General features: G+C 41.4%; 1 protein-coding gene across 1 annotated transcript in view; it reads left to right on the top strand.

Annotated features, from left to right (window-relative positions):
• LOC103352161 (disintegrin and metalloproteinase domain-containing protein 32) overlaps window positions 1-22,947 on the top strand; it is a 137,888-nt gene that overhangs the window by 30,499 nt on the left and 84,442 nt on the right. The window contains exons 7-9 of the mRNA XM_089327039.1: window positions 13,674-13,742; window positions 18,398-18,469; window positions 18,665-18,831. Of these exons, the coding sequence (XP_089183165.1) occupies window positions 13,674-13,742; window positions 18,398-18,469; window positions 18,665-18,831 (308 nt within the window). The remainder of the gene's footprint in view (window positions 1-13,673; window positions 13,743-18,397; window positions 18,470-18,664; window positions 18,832-22,947) is intronic.

Genomic DNA, 22,947 nt, shown 5'->3' on the forward strand with positions numbered 1-22,947 from the left:
CTAAAAATTACCTAGTAATTATTTTTAGATTTATTATTTATTTATTTAAAAGGCAGAGTTACAGATATATAGGGAGAAGTAGAGGCAGAGAGAGAAACCTTCCATAAGCTGGTTCACTCCCCAACTGGCTGCAACAGCCAGGGTTGGGTCAGGCCAAAGCCAGGCGCCAGAAGCTTCATCCAGGTCTCTCACATGGGTGTAGGGGTGCAGTTACTTCCGCCATCTTCTGCTTTCCCAGGCATGTTAGCAGGGAACTGGATTGGAAGTGGAGCTGCTGCTGGAGCCGCTATGGGATGCCAGCGCAGCTCTGAGACTGCTGCAGCTCAGTACCAACCTTGTAATTTTTTAATTGTCAAAAAATGTGCCTCAGTTCTTGATGTAATTGAAGACCTGTTCTTTCCATTGGGATCTCACTCACAGAGATCTTTTTGCCAGAGTGTCTTGGCTTTCCATGCCTGAAATACTCTCATGGGCTTTTCAGCCAGATCCAAATGCCTTTAGGGCTGATTCTGAGGCCAGAGTGCTATTTAGGACATCTGCCATTCTATGAGTCTGCTGAGTATCTCACTTCCCATGTTGGATCACTCTCCCCTTTATTTATTCTATCGGTTAGTGTTAGCAGGTACTAGACTTGTTTATGTGCTCCCTTTGACTCTTAGTCATCAAGGTGGCATGTACCAACGCCATCTCACTATTCCAAGTGATCAATTTCAGTTCACAATTGATCATAATGAAAGGACTAAGAGTCAAAGAAGGAGGTACCTTTCTCTGAAGGGAAGAGAGAACCTCCACTTTGACTATGACCTTGTCTAAACAAGATAAGAGTCGGAGAACTCAGAGGGCTTCCATAGCCTTGGAAACTCATGACTGGAGCATAGGGAGATTACTGATGCCATAGACAGGAGTGTCAATTGGTAAAGTCAACAACAGGAGTCACTGTGCACTTACTCCTCATGTAGGATCTCTGTCCTTAATGTGCTGTGCATTGAGATTTAATGCTATAACGAGTACTCAAACAATATATTTCACTTTGTGTTTCTATGGGGGTGCAAACTGTTGAAATCTTTACTTAATGCATACTAAACTGATCTGTAAAAAAAAAAAAAAGAAATTATCAATTCCCAACTTGACTCTCACTGGGATTAAACAAGACAATAGGTCTGCTCTGATTTCATCATCATTTAAAAAAATCATCTATTATTTTTCACTTTATGTTTCTGTGTGGGAGCAAACTGTTGAAATCCTTACTTAATGTATACTAAGCTGATCTTCTGTATATTAAGATAATCAAAAATGAATCTTGATGTGAATGGAAGGGGAGAGGGAGTGGGAAAGGGGAGGGTTGTGGGTGGGAGGGACGGTATGGGGGGAAGCCATTGTAATCCATAAGTCGTACTTTGGAAATTTATATTCATTAAATAAAAGTTAAAAAAAAATAAGCATTTATAAATTTTAAAAATTAAAAAAAAAGAAATGGGCAAAGGACTTAAATAGGCATTTTTCAAGAATGGAAATTCAGATGGCCAGCATACACATGAAAAAATTCTCAGGATCACTAGCCATCAGGGGAATGCAAATCAAAACCACAGTGAGGTTTTACTTCACCCCAGTTAGAATGACTGTCATACAGAAATCAACAACCACAAATGCTGGCAAGGATATGGGGAAAAAGGAACCCTAATACAATGTTGAAGACCATATGGAGATACCTCAGAAATCTGAATGTAGACCTACCATGTGATCCAGCCTTCCCACTCCTAGAGATTTAACCGAAAGAAATGAAATCTGCATATGAAAAAGTGAGCAGTACACCTGTGTTCATTTTAGCTCAATTTGCAATAGTTAAGATATGAACTCAACCCAGATGTCCATCAACTGTTGACTAAATAAAGAAATTATGGTATATGTACACTATGGTGTAGTATTCAGCTGTAAAAAAATAAAGCTTTTGCAGCAAAGTAGATACAATTAGAAACTATAATACTTAGTGAAATAAGCCATTCCCAAACCACAGCTATCTCATGTTTTCCCTGATCCGGGGTAACTAATAGACCACCTAAAATGTAATGTACTGGAGTGAAATGGATATTTCAAGATTCAATAACTTGCAGCCCTTGTCTTACTTACTGAGGTATGTTGTTTTTTTGCTTCATACTATTTTGGTTTTTTTAAAGATTTATTTATTTTACTTGAAAGTCACAGTTACACACAGAGAAATGAAGAGGCAAAAAGAAAGAGAGGAAGAGGTCTTCCATCTGATGATTCACTCCCCAGATGGCCGCAATGAATGGCTGGAGCTGTGCCGATCCAAAGCCAGGAGCCAGGAGCTTCTTCCAGGTCTCTCACGTGGGTGCAGGGGCCAAGGCCTTGGGCCATTTCTACTGCTTTCCCAGGCCATAGCAGAGAGCTGGATCAGAAGTGGAGCAGCTTGGTCTTGAACCGGCGCCCACGTGGGATGCCAACACTGCAAGCAGCAGCTTCACCTGCTATGCCACAGCACCGGGCCCCATACTATTTGTTGAATTCTTTACTTAGTGTAGAGTTAAACTTACGATCATTAAGTAAAGTGAAAATAAATCTTTGTAAAAACTAAGAGTGGGAATAGGTGAGTGAGGAGAAAGAAGGGTTGGATCATGGGCAGGTTGGAGAGGAGGGTGAGAAGTAAACTGTTTCTAAATCTGTATATATGAAGTGTATGAAACTTGTATAACAAAATTTAAAAAATAATAAAATTATGTTTTGTTACATTGTGCTTTTCCCCAGAGGGGTAGAATTCTGCTGGAATTTGCCCAAAGTGCACTGACTTCTCTAATCACGCCTCATGGACCACTTGCTCTATATTTAGAAAGTGACAGGATCTGCAATGCAAGTTGAGAAGATCTGGGTACTTATGGACCTCAGTATTTCTCTGGACAAATGTTGGAAGAAAGAAAATGACAGAAACGTAGAAAAGTTCTCATACATTTACTTAATTAATGCTTATTATTGTAGCTTACAGTAACTATGCCAAGAATTATATTAGCTTGTATGATGAATGTAGGAAACAAAGGGAAAACAAAGTAGTAACCAAAGCAGTAGAAGCTCACCTTTATGTGTTAATAGCATTACATTGAATGATGCCAAACAGAATTTCATGCTTTCTGAACTGCAACTTGAGATTTCACCTCAGTCAAGGGAAAGACCAAGTTTTTTTTTTTTTTTTTTTAATTTTTTATTCTTCCTGTGGCAGCAGGATATGCAGAAACCAGGTGACAGGTTGCATTTAAAGAACATTGTCTGTCGTTAGACCCAGGAGGAAAGATCTGTAAATCCTATAGATGCTGGTTTGAGACCTGGCTGCTCCTCTTCCAAGGCTTTCTGCTGATGGCTGAGAAAGCAATGGAAGATGGTCCAAGTACTTGTAACCCTGCACCCACAAGGGAGTGCTGGCTTCGGACTGGCCCAGCTCTAGCTGTTGTAGCCATTTGGGGGAGTGAACCAGCAGAGGGAAGAATCTCTCTCTCTCTCTCTCTCTCTGTGCCTCTAATAAATAAATAAATCTTGGAGTGATGAGCACAATTTTTAATTCAGCTAATATAAATGAAATGAAAAATACTTCCCTCCCCTACTTTCCTCCCTCTTTCCCTCCATTTTTTTGTGGGATTCTTGAACAGAAAGGTGAAATAGCAAGGGATTTAGGAGAAAGCAGTCTTTATTATGCCTACATAAGGCTAAGTAGGATTCTTATCCAAAAGGGACTGGGCCTGGAACAAAGTCATTTCATTAGGTGATTTTTAGCTTCTTTGTCTCCATAATATGGCTACATACATACCTTTGGTTGGACATTCTTTTTTTTTTTAATATTTATTTGAGAGGCAGAGTTACAGAGAGAGATAGGGAGCGACCATGAGAGAGGTCTTGTGTCTGCTGGCTCACTCCACAAATGGCCATAATGGCTGGAGTTGGGTTGGTCCAAAGCCAGGAGCCAGGAACTGCTTCCAAGTATCCCACGTGGGTGCAGGAACCCAAGCACTTGAGCCATCTTCATTGCTTTCCCAGGCCATCAGCAGAGAGCTGGATCAGAAGTGGAGCACCCAGGAAAGGAACCAGCACCCATATGGGATGCTTAACTTACTGTGCCATAGCGCCGGCCCCTTATTGAACATTCTAATGCCATGAGGCACTTATAGATAAGAGGCTGTGCCTGCCTGGTTGCTATTAATGTTTAACTAGTCTCCCTTAATAGACCTAGTATTTCTTCCCTACACATAAAGAGCTGTAAGCTCTTTGGTGTTGGCTAGCATCATCACTCTGTACTTACAGGCAGAAGCTGAAATTCTTAGAAGCAAGTAGATAATGGCCACATTGCATTATCAAGGTAGGCTCTTTATTTCCTGTATTTGGGGAAGATCACTATCACACCTTGCCCTTCCCCCACTTCACATTTCTCCTCCCTTCCCCTCCCTTTTCTCCAGCCTTTCAGGGCTGCTGCTTCCTCTGTGAAATAAATGTTTACCAATAAATTACTATTAAATGCTAAACAATCTTGGTTGCTCACTGTAATACCTGTCAGTGATGAACTTGTGAGAAAAATCAAGAAAGAAGATGGAGAACAGTGACTCAGTAAATATTCTATAAAAGCATGAATTTAAAAAAAGAAACGGAAGTACTAAATTGGACATAAAAGGATTTTGAGGGAAAAATAGTATGTAAACTTTAAATATTCACTGGTGTTAGAATCAATAAATGAAAAGAAACCACCAATCAAACATCTTTGGTATAAGTTACTGTGGGGAGCAACTTGGACTAGACTAAGTTACTGGAATTAAGACTTATTATATGCATCTGCTCTCCCACAATATGGCGCTGGGAGAGAAGAAAACAGCTTCTACACAGCTGCCTCCAGTTCAGCCAATAAACTGTAGGACTTGCTCCTGATTGGAGGAGAGCAGCGTACTCGGCGTGTGGGCAGCCGAGATAGGATTGGCGGAGGAGGACTATAAAGGAGGAGAGAGACGGCATGCACCAGGAACATCTAAGGGGAACACCTAAGGGGAACACCTGTGCAGCCCCCGAGAGAGCCGGCCGGCGGTGTGCCGCTCCCCCGAGGAAGTGGGGAATGTGGCAGGGGGAACCGCCCTTCCACGGAGGTGGAAGGGACGGTAGCCAACCCAGGAAGAACCAGCAGCAAACCCGGGGAGGGCCGAGCAGATGAAAGAACAGTGCAGGGTCCTGTGTCGTTCCTCCACGAAGACGGGGAGCGACATAATGGTGCCGTGACTTGGATAGGAAACTTAGGAGGGAAGAAACGGGAAGAAATGGGAAAATTTCGGAGAGAGAGACTAGCAAACAGCCTAGGGAAAAGCCGGACGAAAAAGGTGCCGGAAAAAGCTATTGAAAGCCTAGGCATAGGCTCAGATACGGACTACGGGGGGAAGCTGGGAGAAATCTCTAAGGTCGAAAGCGAAAGTGAAAGCTAGAACAAACAGACTCGGATACGGACTGTGGGGAGAAGCCAGGAGAAATGAGGGAGGAATATTGTTGGAAGAAAACTTAGGGAAACATACCGGGTAGAGAAAAATATGTTAGGAAGGATGTAGCCGCGGGGGCAGGCCGAGGCGGAAACGCAAGCCAGCTTGGGATTCGTCAAGTCAGCCCGGGAGCAAAAGGCGAAATCATCTAAAACTAGAGGCAGAGACGTATGAGCTAGGTTGGAATCCGTCAGATCAGCCTGAGGAGCAAAGGACGGGAAGCCAGACCGAAAGGCGCAGACGCGTGAGCTAGGTTGAATTCGCCAGGTTAGCCCGGAAAACTTGGATTGAATGCTAGTGGCGGAGGCATGAGCTGGGGCTGTGTGACTCGCGGAGGCTGCTGTGCGCAGAGAGAGCGTGCGGGGCACAAGTAGATAGGGAACGCTGGGCTAGTGCGAGACCGCGGAGCGCGCGAAGCCAAGCCGCGCAAAGCCGGGAAGCCGCACAGATGGGAGAAGCGCGGGCTGAAGCGGCTCAGAGCCGGGAAGCCACCGCGGGGCGGGTGCTGAGAAGCAGCCTCAGGGCGGGCGCCGGGAAGCCGCAGGGATAAGAGAAACAGAAGTTTAGAAGTAAAATGAGAGAAATAGGAATGCTGGTAGATAGAAGTAAAATAGGAGAAATAGGAATGCCCGGAGATAGAGAAATAGAGAAAGGCCTCCCCACAACACAGCAATGAGAGAGCTTGGATTCGGTCTGCCTGATTAGGAAGGCGGTGAGCACCTGCTGGCGGCTAGCAGCTTATGCGCCGCAGGTCACCGAAGACAGGCACGAATTAACATCAATAAGGCCTCCCCACAATACCGCAATGAGAAGGCTTGGATTTGGTCTGCCTGATTAGTAAGGCGGTAAGCACCAACAGGCGGCTCGACCAGAGTATGAGCTGCAGGTCACTGAAGATAGGCACGAATCAACACCAATAAGCCTCCCCACAATATTGCAATGAGAAGGCTTGGATTCGGTTTGCCTGATAGGGCTTGTAAGCACCTGCAGGCAGAGCAGAGCATGCGCTGCAGGGCACCGAACACAGGCACGCATCAGCGCCTAAAAACCTCCTCACAACATGGCGAAGAGAGGACCCGGATTCGGTTTGCCTGATTGATAGGGCTTGTAAGAACCTGTGGCAACTCTAGCAAGCAGAGCAGAGTGTGTGCCACGGGGCACCGAAGACAGGCGCGTATCAACGCCAAAAAATAAAAAGAAAGGGGGATCTGTGGGGAGCAACTCGGACTAGACTAAGTTACTGAAATTAAGACTTACTCTATGCATCTGCTCTTCCACAATATGGCGCTGGGAGAGAAGAAAACAGCTTCTACACAGCTGCCTCCAGTTCAGCCAATAAACTGTAGGACTTGCTCCTGATTGGAGGAGAGCAGCGTACTCGGCGTGTGGGCAGCCGAGATAGGATTGGCGGAGGAGGACTATAAAGGAGGAGAGAGACGGCATGCACCAGGAACATCTAAGGGGAACACCTGTGCAGCCCCCGAGAGAGCCGGCCGGCGGTGTGCCGCTCCCCCGCGGAAGTGGGGAATGTGGCAGGGGGAACCGCCCTTCCACGGAGGTGGGACGGTAGCCAAACAAGGAAGAACCAGCAGCAAACCCGGGGAGGGCCGAGCAGACGAAAGAACAGCGCAGGGTCCTGTGTCGTTCCTCCACGAAGACGGGGAGCGACAGTTACGAACTTTAAATAGTGAATAAAAAAGGGATTACTTTTTTTTTTTTTTTTGACAGGCAGAGTGGACAGTGAGAGAGAGAGACAGAGAGAAAGGTCTTCCTTTGCCATTGGTTCACCCTCCAATGGCCGCCGCGGCCGGCGCGCTGCGGCCGGCGCACCGCGCTGATCCGATGGCAGGAGCCAGGAGCCAGGTGCTTCTCCTGGTCTCCTATGGGGTGCAGGGCCCAAGCACTTGGGCCATCCTCCACTGCACTCCCTGGCCACAGCAGAGGGCTGGCCTGGAAGAGGGGCAACCGGGACAGAATCCGGCGCCCCGACCGGGACTAGAACCCGGTGTGCCGGCGCCGCTAGGCGGAGGATTAGCCTAGTGAGCCGCAGCGCTGGCCAAAAAAGGGATTACTTCTAAAAGAATATGAAAATAAGCCTTGCTAGATAATTTTGCTCTATGGCATTCATTAAAAGATAAATTAAGGGATTGGATAAATCCAAGAGTAGGATGAATGAACATTACACAGTGAATACGTGAATGAAATATCACATGTATCCCATAATTTTGTAGAATTTAGATAAAATATTGTAGCCCAGGAGCTTTATACTGTTGTCGTTTGAAGTGAAAATGCCAGAGAGCTCTTAAAATACATTAATTCAGAAAGTGAATTCTCATTAATCCACTTGAAATTTATTATATTTAGAATACATCCCTTAAATTCAGACATTAAATTAGAACTTAGTTTTAGTGAAACATTAGTGTGAAAAATAAAAACGCTACAATCTTTAGTCTTTTCCTTACTCCTGAGTTGTAGAGACATAATTTGTTGACTGGGCTCAGAAAAATTTCTTTATTGAGAAAATACTGATCATGTTGGATTTGAATTATTAGCTAAATACTAGAAATCCAGGTTCTTGTAGTACTGTCCAAAATGGGAAAGAAGAACAGACAGCATTAAATCTTAATAAGAGTTTGTGAGATCACCAAGATGACCGAAAAGCGTTATTGCCAAAGTGACCTGGTTTGTACAGCATCTGAGGTTATACATATTTTACTTCTTTATTTAAAAAATTTATTCTCTTAATTTAAAAAAGTTTGCTAGCATATTTGTGACTATTAAAAGCAGTACTCTTGAAATGTATCTGTATAACTGGGAAATAGGTCATTAAATCAACTTTCATGTTGAAGATGTACACAATTATGTTAAAAATCTTAAACTCAAGGCTATGTTAAGATGTGTGAAATTTCTGAGAAAATATCTGAGAGAAGATCTGATAATTGAGAGGGAATCATATCCTTCTACAGATGCTTATAATTTAATGATATTTATTTTTTTGATCCTGGAAAAAGTTGTTTATTTGGGCACCATTTTTGGAGGCCTTATGAGCACAGAGAGAATGAATAATAAAATCCCAAAAGGAGGTAGTTTGATAAACTGTCTCCACCCTGACCTACGTGTGGAAATAAATTTGAAATTAAATCCGACTTTACAGAGAATGAAATCGACCTTGTATGACAGGGTTATCTGTGTTTTTGAACATGCCTAGTAGCATCTCAACAGCCTAATGAAAACAGCTGAAAATCATCTCTCAAGGATCCATATTTTGGATGTCATAGTTTTATAAAAAAATATTTTAAAAAACCACTCTGGGTTCTAGTCCCAGTTAGGGCACCGGTTCTGTCCCAGTTGCTCCTCTTCCAGGCCAGCTCTCTGCTGTGTCCTGGGAAGGCAGTGGAGGATGGCCCAAGTGCTTGGGCCCTGCACCCACATGGGAGACTAGGAGGAAGCACCTGGCTCCTGGCGGCCATTTGGGGGGTGAACCAATGGAAGGAAGACCTTTCTCTGTCTCTCTCTCTCACTGTCTAACTCTGCCTGTCCAAAAAAACAAAAACAACAACAACAACAAAAAAACAAAACACACACACACACACACACACACAAACCAAAAACAATAGTGGAGCTAGTGCTGTGTTGTAGTGGGCTAAGCCTCTGCTTTTAGTGCCAGCATCCCATTTGGGCACTGGTTCTAGTCCGGGTTGCTCCTTTTCCAATCTAGCTCTCCACTGTGGTCTGGGAAAACAGTAGAAGATGGCCCAAGTCCTTGGGTCCCAGCATCTGTGTGGGAGATCTGGATGAAGCTCCTGGCTCCTAGCCCATCTCCGGCCATTGCAGCTATCTGAGGAGTGAACTAGCAGATGGAAGACTTTTTACTTTGTCTCTCCCTCTGTCTTTAACTCTACCCCTCAGGTAAATAAAGAAAATCTTAAAAAAAAAATTAAAAAAAAACACAATAGCTCATCGGAAAAGATTATTAGACATACAAGAAAATGAGTCTCCACGGCAAGAAACATTAAAATCAGACTCATGATGATACCACTGTCAGAAAGCTACTTTGTAGTTTTAGCAAAATGAGAACCAAATTTTACCTGAAAACAATAATCAGTGATTACATTCTTTAAAGATCTGTGTAAAATAAAATTCTAAATGTAAAGAAATAACCCAAAGAGCTCAGAAGAAAATGGGCGTAGCAGCCACTGAGATACAGCTACAGGCAGAATTCATGAAGGAGAAAAAAAAATAACCTTAGAACAAATATAAAGGTGTCCAGAATATGGCATGGAGTGAAAAATAAGGGAACTATAGACAAGAGATTAAGAAGGGGAAAAGGTGAAATGACAAACAGCTAGAGCCTTAACATGAGAAGAGAGAAATTAAATGGATCAGAGGCAATATTAAATGAGGACTTGAGAATTTCCCAGAGCTGATAAGTGATATAAATCCACAGATTAAATAAATGTGATGAATCCCAGGAAATATTATTTAAAAGAATTACACTCCTAGGTGTTTCACAGTTAAACTGCAGGCAATGCAGACAAACTTAAAATATAGATAACCAACAAGGAAAAAGTTAGCTTGTCTTCAAAAACAACAGATCAAGGATTGACTTTTTAACAAAAACAAGCCAAAATACAGCGTAATCATTCTTCAGAATGATAATAAATAATTGCCAGCTCGTGTTTTTATATGTATATATTTATAAAATATTCTGAATAAAGGTATTTTCAACAAAGAGAAAAATTTTTGTCACCAACAGACTTGTGCTAAATTTCTGAAAGATATACAGAAGGAAAGTGATTCTTGATGTATACTCATAAATTTTGGGAGGAATAAATAGAAAAATGAATGGTGCACATTGGTCAATGTAAATAAGCATTGACTATATAGAAAATAAGAATGTGTTGATGGTTAAAAGTATATGGGATTAAAATAAACATTAACAAATTCATGCAAATTATAAGGATGTAAGAAGAGAAAATGGTCAATGTTTCTGCATTATCTAGGAGAAGGGTAAAGATATTGATTTACATCTCTGGCTTTTACATAAAGACTGATTTCTGTAAGTTGATTAGTATTTTTAATCTCTGAAGAAATAAAACAATAGAAAGTCTTAATCTCCAAATTAGCCAAGGAAAATAAAACCATCTGAAATAATAAAAGAGGAACAAAGATCAAATTAGGCTAGATAAACCCCAAATAATATGGAAGTTTCAAGTCAAATATGTTAGAGATATCTTAGTGGTTTAAATATAAAGCAGAGACTGCCATTCTAAACAAAAGTAATATGACTATTTGATTATTTAACAAATAGACATGTATGACAATTAAAAAAATGAAGGAAGGCATATTGATACTGGATTTTTTTTTTTTGGTAATGCAGAAAGCACTAGCAGAGTCAAAGGTGGTCATTTAATAATATAGGCTCCTTTGACCAACATAATGAGTAGCCTTAATGTAATGTAGATGTAGAATACAAGGGGAAATAAAGTTTACAACCACAAGGGGACATTTCACCTTAAAATCACTCTTAGTGTAATTGACAATCAGACAAAAGAATCTGTAAGGACTGATAACATTTTTTTTTCATGATGAATAATACTAATTTTTGGACATATCTACAACTATACATCCAACAATTATATAATTTTCATTGTTTCAAAAGTACAGCAGTCTCCCTTTGTCCCTGAGAAGGAGTGGGAAGAGAGAGGGTGAAAGAGGAGAGGGAGAGAGAGGTGGCAGGGACCCAAGTATTATTTGTCTTTACCCACTGCCTCACAGGGTGTATGTTGGCAGGAAGCTGAAATGTTTGACAGTAGAGCGGGGTCCTGAACCCCAGCACTCTATTACGGGATGTAGGAGGTGAAAAGGGCATCTTAACTTCTAGGCCAAATGCCTGGCCCTGCTGTTTTCCTTTTCCCCAATTACACATGTAATGGTATGCTTGATGGTATCTTAGTGGTCTTTTTGGACTCTGTGCATTTTTCAAAAGTGTGCTTCTCCGGTCCTGTGTTATGGTACAGTGGATTAAATGGCCACCATTTGAGCTCTGGTTCTAGTCCCAGCTGCTCCACATCCAATCCAGCTCCTTGCTAATATTTGTGAAGGCAGTAGAAGATAGCTCAAGCCCTTGGGCCCCTGCCACCCATGTGGAAGATCTGGATGGAGTTCTTGGATCCTGGGTTCAGGCTGGAGCAGCCCTGACCATTTGTAACCATTTGAGGAGTGAACAAGCCAATTAAAGATTTTCTCTCTCTCTCTCTCTCTCTCCTCTCCCTCCCCCTCTTCCTCCCTCCCTCTCTCTCTTTCCTTCTCTTTCTGTCTGTAACTCTGCCTTTCAAATACACAAAAAAATCTTAAGGCAATAAAAGTGCTCCTCAGAGAACCAGTTATGAGGAGTAAGTCCTAGTGCACTACAACATAGGAGGGTGACTATAACTTAACAACATATATTTTATCAAGAACTGGAAGAAAGGAATTCAAAGACTGTAAATAATGTTAAATGCTTAAGGAGATACAAATGTTTATTATACTGATTGATCACTTCATTGAAGCCCTGTATCACACCATACCTCATAAAGATACGTAACTATTTGTTAATCAAAATAAATTTTAAAAAGCCTAGTTAATTTGTTTTGAAATTTGCTGGGTTTTCTTCTATCTTCTCAAATCTGTTAAATATCTCTAGTAATTTATCATTATTATTATTATAGTTTTCAGCAGCATGGTTTCCTTTGTATAATTTTTATGCTTTTATCAGTGTTCTCTATATATGTAAGGCATTAACATTATGGTATTCCATGTTCTTTGGGCATATTTAAAAGAGTTTACTAATAGTATTTGTTTACTAAGTCTGGTGTTGGATTTATCTTAAGGACGGTTTTACACTCTCTCCACCTCTCCCTGGAGAATGAGCCATACTCGTTTCTCTTCATGCACCAGATTTTCTTTTTGTTGAAAACTGGACACTTTTGAATGTTATGATGAGGTCATACTGGAAATAGAATCCTGCTCCCACCATGTACTCTGGGGTTTGTGGTTGCTGATGTTGCTTGTGAGTTACAGTTTTATTTCTTTAGTGACTTTGGAATGATTACTTTGTTTTGTGATCATCTAATGATGTGACACAGTTTTGTAATGATTGCTTCCTAGTTTTTTGGTTTTCTGTTTTGTTTTCTTTTTCTTTCTCTCTTTCTCTCTCTCTATTTATTTATTTGGTGTACCTGCTGCTTGTCCCTTTTCACAGTGTAATTGCAATTAGTGTATTTGCCTTTAAATGTTTTTACAAACACCACCTGGAAGTCCACCCCAGCACTGGGGAAGTTCCAGTGTGGAGGAAACGGGGAAACCCTTTAGCAATCTTTAAGGAGTCAATGGACTCCTTATAATTCTTTGAGAACAAATTTTATATTACCTTCATGAGCATGGGCCACCATCCTTTATGGATGCTGCTGAGCTGACCATGGGAGGTGGGAGTGTAGGTGGGTGAGTTCACCAGCTTTTCTCCTGAAGCACTGCCCTGTTTAGTTTTGTTTGTCCCTGGGGAAATATAGATGAAAGAGCTGCTTATTTTTTATCCTGTCAGTTTGCCAGATGTGTACAAGCAGGGTTTCAGAGAACAGGAGTGGCAGTGTGAAATGGGATTCACACTACACATGGGCACAAGAGCACTGCCCCTGCATTGAGTCAAGTTATGAAGCCCAGCTCAGATTGAGAAGTGAAGCAGACTTAGCTCTCAGTGAGATGCAGTGCAAAGTTGTATTGCAAAGGGTATGGACACAGGCAGCAGTGAAAAAAGTTGCCATTTTTTTGTTTTCAACACCTAAATAATTTGTAAAGAAAATTTGTAAAGTTTAATCAATGTTAGAAATGCAAATGAAACAGATGGTTAAGATGCTAGGTGTTTTGTTCTCTGTTCATACATTGGAAGCTGCAGATCTGTAAGATATATTATGATTTTGTAACCAATATTTTTATTACTATAGTCTGTTGCTATAAAATAATATGTTGATATTAACCAATTGTAAAAAAGCAAACACTGGCATGCCTTTTAAATGCTGTGGTAACGCCTTTTTTTTTTTTTTTGGTAACACCTTTAATGAAAGGTTTAAAGTACACAAATTATGCTTGATTTCCAGTTCTACATGCTGTCTTTCTGTTTTCTAGCCAGAACCACCTGTTCCAGATATATTTCTTCTTTATGTAGAAATGCACATTGTGGTGGGCAAAGCTCTGGTATGTATTTTTGCTTTTAAATATTTGGTGAAAACGTATGCTTCTCCATAGCTTAATAGCAGTTAAATGATTCTGAACTTTTTACTTGCCGGCTATAGACGGAATAGTGTAAAACTGTGCTAGCTGAAAAAACAGATTCAAAATTGTACTAGTGCTATAACAGATGTTTTATTTTAAATCTTTTCATAGCAATTGTATAGAGCTAAATGATTTTTGCTGACCCTACAAATTTTTAGGGGTTCTTTTTTTCAGATCCATACTATTTTTTAATGGCGATATGTTATCAGAGTGAAATTTTTTAAACTTTAAAAACTATTATAAGAATGCCTTTAAGAACAAGTAGTTTACGTTCTAGCGAATATTTTGCTGTATAATATATTTATTAGGACAAAAGTGATCATAGTATAACTATGTATAAGAACTGCTTACAATCATGTGTCAGGATTTTCTTTAGCTGTTTTATTGTGTGTTACACTTGTTTCCGTTGATTGTTTAGCTGATCCTGAAACCTCTAGATTGGTGATTCCCATAAACAATTTTTTAAAGATTGTATTTACTTATTTGACAGGTAGAGTTACAGACAGTGAGAGGGAGAGAGAGTGAGAAAGGTCTTTCATCCGCTGGTTTACTCCCCAAATGGCCACAAGGGCAGGTACTGGGCCAATCCAAAGCCAAAGCCAGGAACCTCCTCTGGGTCTCCCATGCGGGTACAGGGGCCCGCACACCTGGGCCATCTTCTACTGCTTTCCCAGGCAATAAGCAGAGAGCTGGATTGGAAGAGGAGCAGCCAGGACTAGACCAGTGCCCATATGGGATGCTGGTGCAGTAGGCAGAGAATTAACCTACTGTGCCACAGCTCAGCCCCTCCCCTAAACACTTTGAGGGCCTCTGACCCATTCAGGATCTTTGGGGTGATAAGTTAGCTTGTAGTCAACCAGATACAGCTTTATTGCTCCTACTATTTAAAAAGTTTAAGATATTAGGAATAAAAATATTTTCAAGGGTTTATTTTGATGATAAGCATTTGATTGTAATGCCTCTGGAAGATCACAGACAATACTTTTTTTCATTCTAACAGTTTAGAGCATTTTAGGAATCCAGAGTCTGAGACAGGAGGAATTTGTAGATTCTAAAACACTTGATTTATTACAGTAAAAGTAAAGGTAAAAGAACAAAGAGACCATTGAAAAGAAAATGGAAATTCTGAGATATTTTGGAGATATTTGAGATGTTTCTAGTAAATATGACTAGGTTTGTGGGAATTATTTGGATTATGAAAGTTCTTTTACTTCAGGAATATGTTGTAAAACTTTGAGAGTTGTATTAGAAGCTTCTTGTCTAAGTTTCTCATTTGCAAGCTGTGTAATGCTGCTTAAGCCTTCTTTCTATCTATTCTTATTATTTACAGAGTATTTAATAAAGTAAATGTTGATCCAGCTATGAAATCTTTGTTATTAGATATTGGCATTTAAAGAAGAATACTGATACTTTCTTCAGTGACTTAATAAAAGTAAATCCACAATTTTAGCCTAGTAAATCCAGTGCCACAATGAGGAAACATATGATACTATAAAAATAGAACATAGCAATGGAAATATGAATAGAAATCCACAGCTGTTACTTGAGCTACTATATGAGCATACAAGTGGATTTTTTTTTTTTTGGTCAGGCAGAGTGGACAGTGAGAGAGACAGAGACAAAGGCCTTCCTTTTCTGTTGGTTCACTCCCCAGAGCCGTTGCAGCCGGTGCACTGCGGCTGGCGCACCGTGCTAATTCGAAGCCCAGAGCCAGGTGCTTCTCCTGGTCTCCCATGTGGGTGCAGGGCCCAAGCACTTAGGCCATCCTTCACTGCCTTCCCGGGCCACAGCAGAGAGCTGGACTGGAAGAGGGGCAACCGGGACAGAATCTGGCGTCCCGACTGGGACTAGAACCCTGTGTGCCGGCGCTGCACAAGTGGATTTTTCAAAATGTGGGTTGTCTTATTATTGAAGTATATAGTAAGGCCATCAGAGCAGTAAATTATTCTGTTGAGAAGAGTGTGGAACTCACAGTTCTCAAAAGGAGGGAGCAGCCTATATTATGTAGGAGGCCTCATGGAGAAGCAACAGGGGTGGTTGGTTAGGAGACAGAGCAAAGGGAAAATGTGGTCCAGAGCCTTCGTTGTGATTTCCTTTGGAAGGAACAGGCAGTACAGGGTAGCCAGGCTTAGGAGGATTGGCTAGTCTGAGTATCAGGTATGTTCCCTGCTTTATGGTACCTGGCACTGGTATGATCAGTGCAGAGCCATAGTGGCCCTGAGTGTGAGAACCTGATAGAGGAGATTTAGGTGCCGGCTTTGGTTTGTTTGGCTTGCATATGAAAGTTGCACTTGAAGGTAAGTCATTATTATCTTTTAGAATTAGCTTTCCCTGAAAAGGGTGTTCAGTGAGTCCCTAAAATGTCAAAGTATAGAAAATACAGAAACTGAAAAGGGATGGTTAATGTCATGGGTCACATAATGAATACAAGCAATGGGTAATGGGTGGAGGGTAAAGCCAAGGATGACTGTGCAAAATTTCCTTCGTGTGAGCTAAGTTTCTTTTCAGGAAACTGGAAGAGTGTTTAATTACAGAGTTAACAGAGACAGACAGAAATAGATGAATTAAAGAATTCATATGACCTTTGTACTTTATCAAAAAGGCAATAGAGAGTCACTAAAATTTTTAAGTAGGGTGTGACATATTTATATTTTCATTTTAGAATCATTTTTATAACAGTGTGGGGCTGGATTGTTAGTGGAAAATGGAAGAAGTAGCCATATAAGAGATTATGCCAGTAATCTAGATGAAAATGTCAAATAAATTAGTATTTTTAGGATTGGAAATAAATTAACAATTTTAAAAGTTACTGATTCCTTTACATTAGAAATACTTGTTAATTTATTTGATTCTTTTAGGTTTTTTTCCATTTCTTAAAAAAATATTGAAAAGCATGTAGATACCACTTGATGTTCTAGTAATTAAGAATATGGTGGCTGGCGCTGCAGCTCAATAGGCTAATCCTTCACCTGCGGCGCCAGCACACCAGGTTCTAGTCCCAGTCGGGGCGCTGGATTCTGTCCTGGTTGCCCCTCTTCCAGTCCAGCTCTCTGCTGTGGCCCGGGAGTGCAGTGGAGGATGGCCCAAGTGCTTGGGCCCTGCACCCTCATGGGAGACCAGGAGAAGCACCTGGCTCCTGGCTGCAGATCAGCGTGGTGCACTGGCTGCAGCGGCCATTGGAGGGTGAACCAACGGTAAAGGAAGACCTTTTTCTCTGTCTCTCTCTCTCACTATCCACTCTATCAAAAAAAGAAAAAAGAAAGAAAGAAAAAAAGAAAAAGAATATGGCATTGAACAAAGCAGAAAAAGAAATCTGCTTTCATAGGTCACATAATGAAATAATTGTGGGATGTAAGATAAGATAATACTATTCATTAAAGTAGTGAAGATGTAAGTAGGTTTTCTTTATTTTAGGGAGAATGCTGAGTTTAGTTTTGAGTGTGAGTTTGGTTTTTGATTAATTTAAGGATATTATGGAATGATTAAGGCACAGGGAATAGAGAGTAGATCTATAGATATGTTGATATTTTTGCAATACTGAGTTTATTTATACTTCACTAGTTACTTATGCATTAATTTATGCATGTATATGTGCATGTGCATGTGTGTATAGGGGCAGGGTTGTGCTTCAGTTTCACAAAAGTAGACTTGTGTAACCACCACCAGAACCACAATCAGAATACTCAATAGTGCCATCACCACAGGTTTCTCTTATATATCCCTATAAGCTACACCCACAGTGTCCCCTACCAGCCTTCTTAACCTTGGTGACTACTGAACTTTTCTCCTTTTAATTTCACAAATATTTCATAAATAGTCACAAATATGTGTGCAGTATGTATCATTTTAAGATTTGTTTTATACTTAAAACGATTTTCTTGAGTTTTCCTCCAAGTTATTCTCTATATCAACAACTCAATTCTGTTTTGTTGCTCAATAATAGCCCATGGTATGAATGCACTAATTTATTTAACCCTTCAACCATTCAAGGACATAGGAGTTTTTTCCAGTTTGGGCGTATTGTGAATACAGCAATTATGGATGTTCATATACAGGTTTTGCTTTGAGTACAAGTTTTGATATCCTTACTAAACTAACGTCTTTTTGTTTTTGCTTGTTAAACTTCTTATTTAGTGAAGTATTAACCCTTTTTACTGCAATGTAAATTTAAAATATGGTATCTCAAAATCTATAAAAGGAAAAAACAGAAAAGGAGGGTGGGAGAGAACAAGGGGAAGATCCTTATATTCTTAGATTTGTATCTAAAATCATATTGAATCTGTTAAAAATTAATTAAAATGAAAATTAAATGAAATTAAAATGTTTTGATTTGTTTGGGATAAATGGCCAGGAGAATCCTATATTTGTTTAGTTGGAAATTGCCTAGCTGTTTTTGAAAGTGGCCATACTAGTTTACACCCCTGCCAGCAATATATGAGTGATCCAGTTTAATTTTTTATTTTGAACTGTTGAAACTCCGAAAATAGCCTTAAAATTCTGAGAGTAGAAGGAGACTAAATTTCAAAAGCATCATGTAACAAATTGTATTCAAATATGAAATTGATTCTGTTTTTCAGTATGAATACCTGGGCTCTGATAGCATTATAGTAACAAATAAAATCATCAAAATTATTGGCCTTGTAAATTCAGTAAGTATTTCCCTTTTTATATCTGATGACATTTTTAATTTTTGAAATTTTATGGCATTAACTTGACTAGTATTTCTGAATAATTAAATCATTTATATATGCAATGGGTATGGATTTATGGAAATATCAAATTCGTATCCATGCCATCTAAGAATAGAAATTAATTTTGCATATATTTGTCTCTTCTGTTTTTAGATGTTTACCCAATTTAAAGTTACTGTTGTGCTGTTGTCATTGGAGTTGTGGTCAGATAAAAATAAGGTTTCTACAGTTGGTGAGGCAGATGAATTATTGCAAATATTTGCAACATGGAAGCAGTCTTATCCTAACTTACGGCCTCATGATGTTGCGTATCTCTTCATGTAAGCATAATGTTTCAGTACTCCTAGAATGGGAAAAATAATCTGTAATAATGAAATAATGATGTAGCTTAATATAGAGAACTATTGTCTATTTATGAGTATTTATAGTTTTTTTAGTATTCATTATGTGCTTTATGCAGGTCTCATGCTGATTTTCTAGTTGTCAGATAATATACAAAAGATTACATTTATTTCTTTTTTTATCAACTTGTACAAGGAGATTGAGATTTCTAGAGTTTAATCTGTCTCAGGATTCTTGGACCTATTGATGTATCTATGATTTGAATTCAGTTTGTTAAGTCCAGAGCCCATACTCTTTAACGATTTCAAAAGATGGAATTTATTTTACGGATTTTATATTTTGTTAGGAATTTTAATTAAAAAGCTTGGTAACATAAGTTAAAACATTTTGTTTTATATTTCACTCAGCATAATGTTTTCCAAATTCCTAACAGGGATCACTTTTCAGTTAAAATTTAAACACCTAAGAATAATTGTGTGTTAATCACAGAGTTCAACCAATAGTACTAGAACAACAAAAAAAATACTAAAATGGATAAAGTATTACATTGTACATCAACAGTTGTCGCTCCCCCTCTTCGTGGAGGAGCAACACTGAACCCTGCGCTGTTCTTTCGTCTGCTCGGCCCTCCCCGGGTTTGCTGCTGGTTCTTCCCGGGTTGGCTACTATCCCTTCCACCTCCGTGGAAGGGCAGTTCCCCCTGGCCGCATTCCCCACTTCCGCAGGGGAGCGGCACCCCGCCGGCCGGTTCTCTCGGGGGCTGCACGGGTTCCCTTAGATGTTCCCCATAGATGTTCCTCGTGCATGTTGTCTCTCTCCTCCTTTATAGTCCTCTTCCACCAATCCCAACTCTGCTACCCACACGCCGAGTACGCTGCTCTCCTCCAATCAGGAGCAGCTCCTGCAGCTTGTCAAGTTGGTGAAAGGCAGCTGGGTAGAAACTGTTTGCTCCTCTCCCAGTGCCATATTGTGGGAGAGCAGATGCATAGAATAAGTCTTAATTCCAGTAACTTAGTCTAGTCCGAGTTGCTCCCAGTTGCTCCCCACAGATCCCCCTTTCTTTTTATTTTTGGCGTTGATATGCACCTGTCTTCGGTGCCCTGTGGCACACACTCTGCTCTGCTTGCTAGAGTTGCCCACAGGTGCTTACAAGCCCTACCAATCAGGCAAACCGAATCCGGGTCCTCTCTTCGCCATGTTGTGAGGAGGTTTTTAGGCGCTGATGCGTGCCTGAGTTCGGTGCCCTGCAGCGTGTGCTCTGCTCTGCTAGAACTGCCTGCAGGTGCTTACAAGCCCTAACAATCAGGCAAACCGAATCCAAGCCCTCTCATTGCCATCTTGTGGGGAGACTTATTGGTGTTGATAACGTGCCTGTCTTCGGTGACCTGCAGCCGCCCACAGGTGCTTATCGTCTTACTAATAAGGCAGACCGAATCCAAGCCTTCTCATTGCGGTATTGTGGGGAGACTTATTGATGTTAATTCGTGCCTGTCTTGGGTGACCTGCGGCGCATAAGCTGCTAGCCGCCCGCAGGTGCTCACCACCTCCCTAATCAGGCAGACCAAATCCAAGCTCTCTCATTGCCATGTTGAGGGGAGGCCTTATTTTTCTCTATTTCTCTATCTCCAGGCATTCCTATCTCTCCCATTTTACTTCTATCTGCCAGCATTCTTATTTCTCTCATTTTACTTCTAAAGTTCTGTTTCTCTTATCCCTGCGGCTTCCCGGCGCCCGCCCCAAGGCTGCTTCTTGGCGGCTTCCCGGCTCTGAGCCGCTTCAGCCTGCGCTTCTCCCATCTGCGAGGCTATCCGGCTTCGCGCGCGCACTCCGCGGTCTCCGCGCCCCTTCGCGCCCACACCACGGCCTCGCACTAGCCCCATGTTCCCTATCTATTCACGCCCCGTGCTCTCTCTGCACGCGGCGGCTTCCGCGAGTCACACAGCGTAGCTTACGTTTCCGCCACCACCGGTATTCAATCTAAGTTCCCCGGACTAACCTGGCGAATTCCAACCTGGCGGCCCACGTCTCTGCCTCTGGTTCCAGATTTTCGCCTTTTGCTCCCCGGGCTGACTTGAAGAATTCCAAGATAGCTTACGTCTCCGCTTCAGCCTGCACTCGCGGCTTCATCCTCCCTAACATTTTTCTCTACCCGGTATGTTTCCCTAAGTTTTCTTCCAACAATATTCCTCCCTCATTTCTCCTGGCCTCTCCCCACAGTCCGTATCCAAGTCTAAGTTTCTTACAGGTTTCACTTTCACTTTCAACCTGCAGTCCGTATCTGAGTCTAAGTTTCTTCTTGCTTTCACTTTAAATCCTAACTTCTTTCCCACAGTCCGTATCCGAGTCTATGCCTAGGCTTTCGATAGCTTCTTCCGGCACCTTTTCTGTCCGGCTTTTCCCTAGGCTCTTTGCTAGTCTCTCTCTCCGGTATTTTCCACTTCTTCCCGTTTCTTCCCTCCTAGGTTTCCTATCCGAGTCACGGCACCATTATGTCGCTCCCCCTCTTCGTGGAGGAGCAACACTGAACCCTGCGCTGTTCTTTCGTCTGCTCGGCCCTCCCCGGGTTTGCTGCTGGTTCTTCCCGGGTTGGCTACTATCCCTTCCACCTCCGTGGAAGGGCAGTTCCCCCTGGCCGCATTCCCCACTTCCGCAGGGGAGCGGCACCCCGCCGGCCGGTTCTCTCGGGGGCTGCACGGGTTCCCTTAGATGTTCCCCATAGATGTTCCTCGTGCATGTTGTCTCTCTCCTCCTTTATAGTCCTCTTCCACCAATCCCAACTCTGCTACCCACACGCTGAGTACGCTGCTCTCCTCCAATCAGGAGCAGCTCCTGCAGCTTGTCAAGTTGGTGAAAGGCAGCTGGGTAGAAACTGTTTGCTCCTCTCCCAGTGCCATATTGTGGGAGAGCAGATGCATAGAATAAGTCTTAATTCCAGTAACTTAGTCTAGTCCGAGTTGCTCCCAGTTGCTCCCCACAAACAGTCAACACAAGGGCTGATCAAGTCACTGTTTCTCATAGTGTCCATTTCACTTCAACAAGTTTCCCCTTTGGCGATCAGTTAGTTGTCGCCCATCAGGGAGAACATATGATATTTGTCCCTTTGGGACTGGCTTAATTCACTCAGCATAATGTTTTCCAGATTCCTCCATCTTGTTGCAAATGACCAGATTTCATTGTTTTTGGCTGCTGTATAGTATTCTGTAGAGTACATGTCCCAGAATTTCTTTATCCAGTCTACTCTTGATGGGCATTTGGGTTGGTTCTAGGTCTTAGCTATTGTGAATTGAGCTGCAATAAACATTAAGGTGCAGACAGCTTGTTTGCTTGCCAATTTAATTTCCTTTGGGTAAATTCCAAGGAGTGGGATGGCTGGGTTGAATGGTAGGGTTATAGTCAGGTTTCTGAGGAATCTCCAGACTGACTTCCATAGTGGCTTAACCAGTTTGCATTCCCACCAACAGTGGGTTAGTGTCCCTTTTCTCCCACATCCTCTCCAGCATCTATCGTTGATAGATTTCTGAATGTGAGCCATTCTAACTGGGGTGAGGTGAAACCTCATTGTGGTTTTGATTTGCATTTCCCTGATTGCTGGTGATCTTGAACATTTTTTCATGTGCCTGTTGGCCATTTGGATTTCCTCTTTTGAAAAATGTCGAAAAAATCATATGTTCTCCCTGATCGGTGACAACTAACTTAGCACCAAAACCTGTTAAAGTGAAATGAACACTATGAGAAACAGTGCCTTGATCAGCCCTTACCCTAACTGTTTATGAACAACTTAATACGTTATCCCTCTTGGTATTTTTTTTGTTTGTACTACTTAATACTTTTGGTTGAATACTGTAATCAATACACAGTTATTCTTAAGTGTTGAAAATTAACTGAAAAGTGATCACTGTTAAATATAAGAGTGGGAATAAGAGAGGGAGGAGATGTACACTTTAGGATATGCTCAGTTGGACTTGCCCCAAATGGTAGAGTTAGAAACGTGCCAGGGGATTCCAATTCAATCCCATCAAGGTGGCATGTACTAATGCCATCTCACTAGTCCCAGTGATCAATTTCTATTCACGACTGATCATAATGATAGGACT

The sequence above is a fragment of the Oryctolagus cuniculus genome, chromosome 2 (assembly GCF_051225735.1).
Source record: "Oryctolagus cuniculus isolate XC-2025 breed Fujian yellow rabbit chromosome 2, ASM5122573v1, whole genome shotgun sequence".
NCBI classification, from domain to species: domain Eukaryota; kingdom Metazoa; phylum Chordata; class Mammalia; order Lagomorpha; family Leporidae; genus Oryctolagus; species Oryctolagus cuniculus.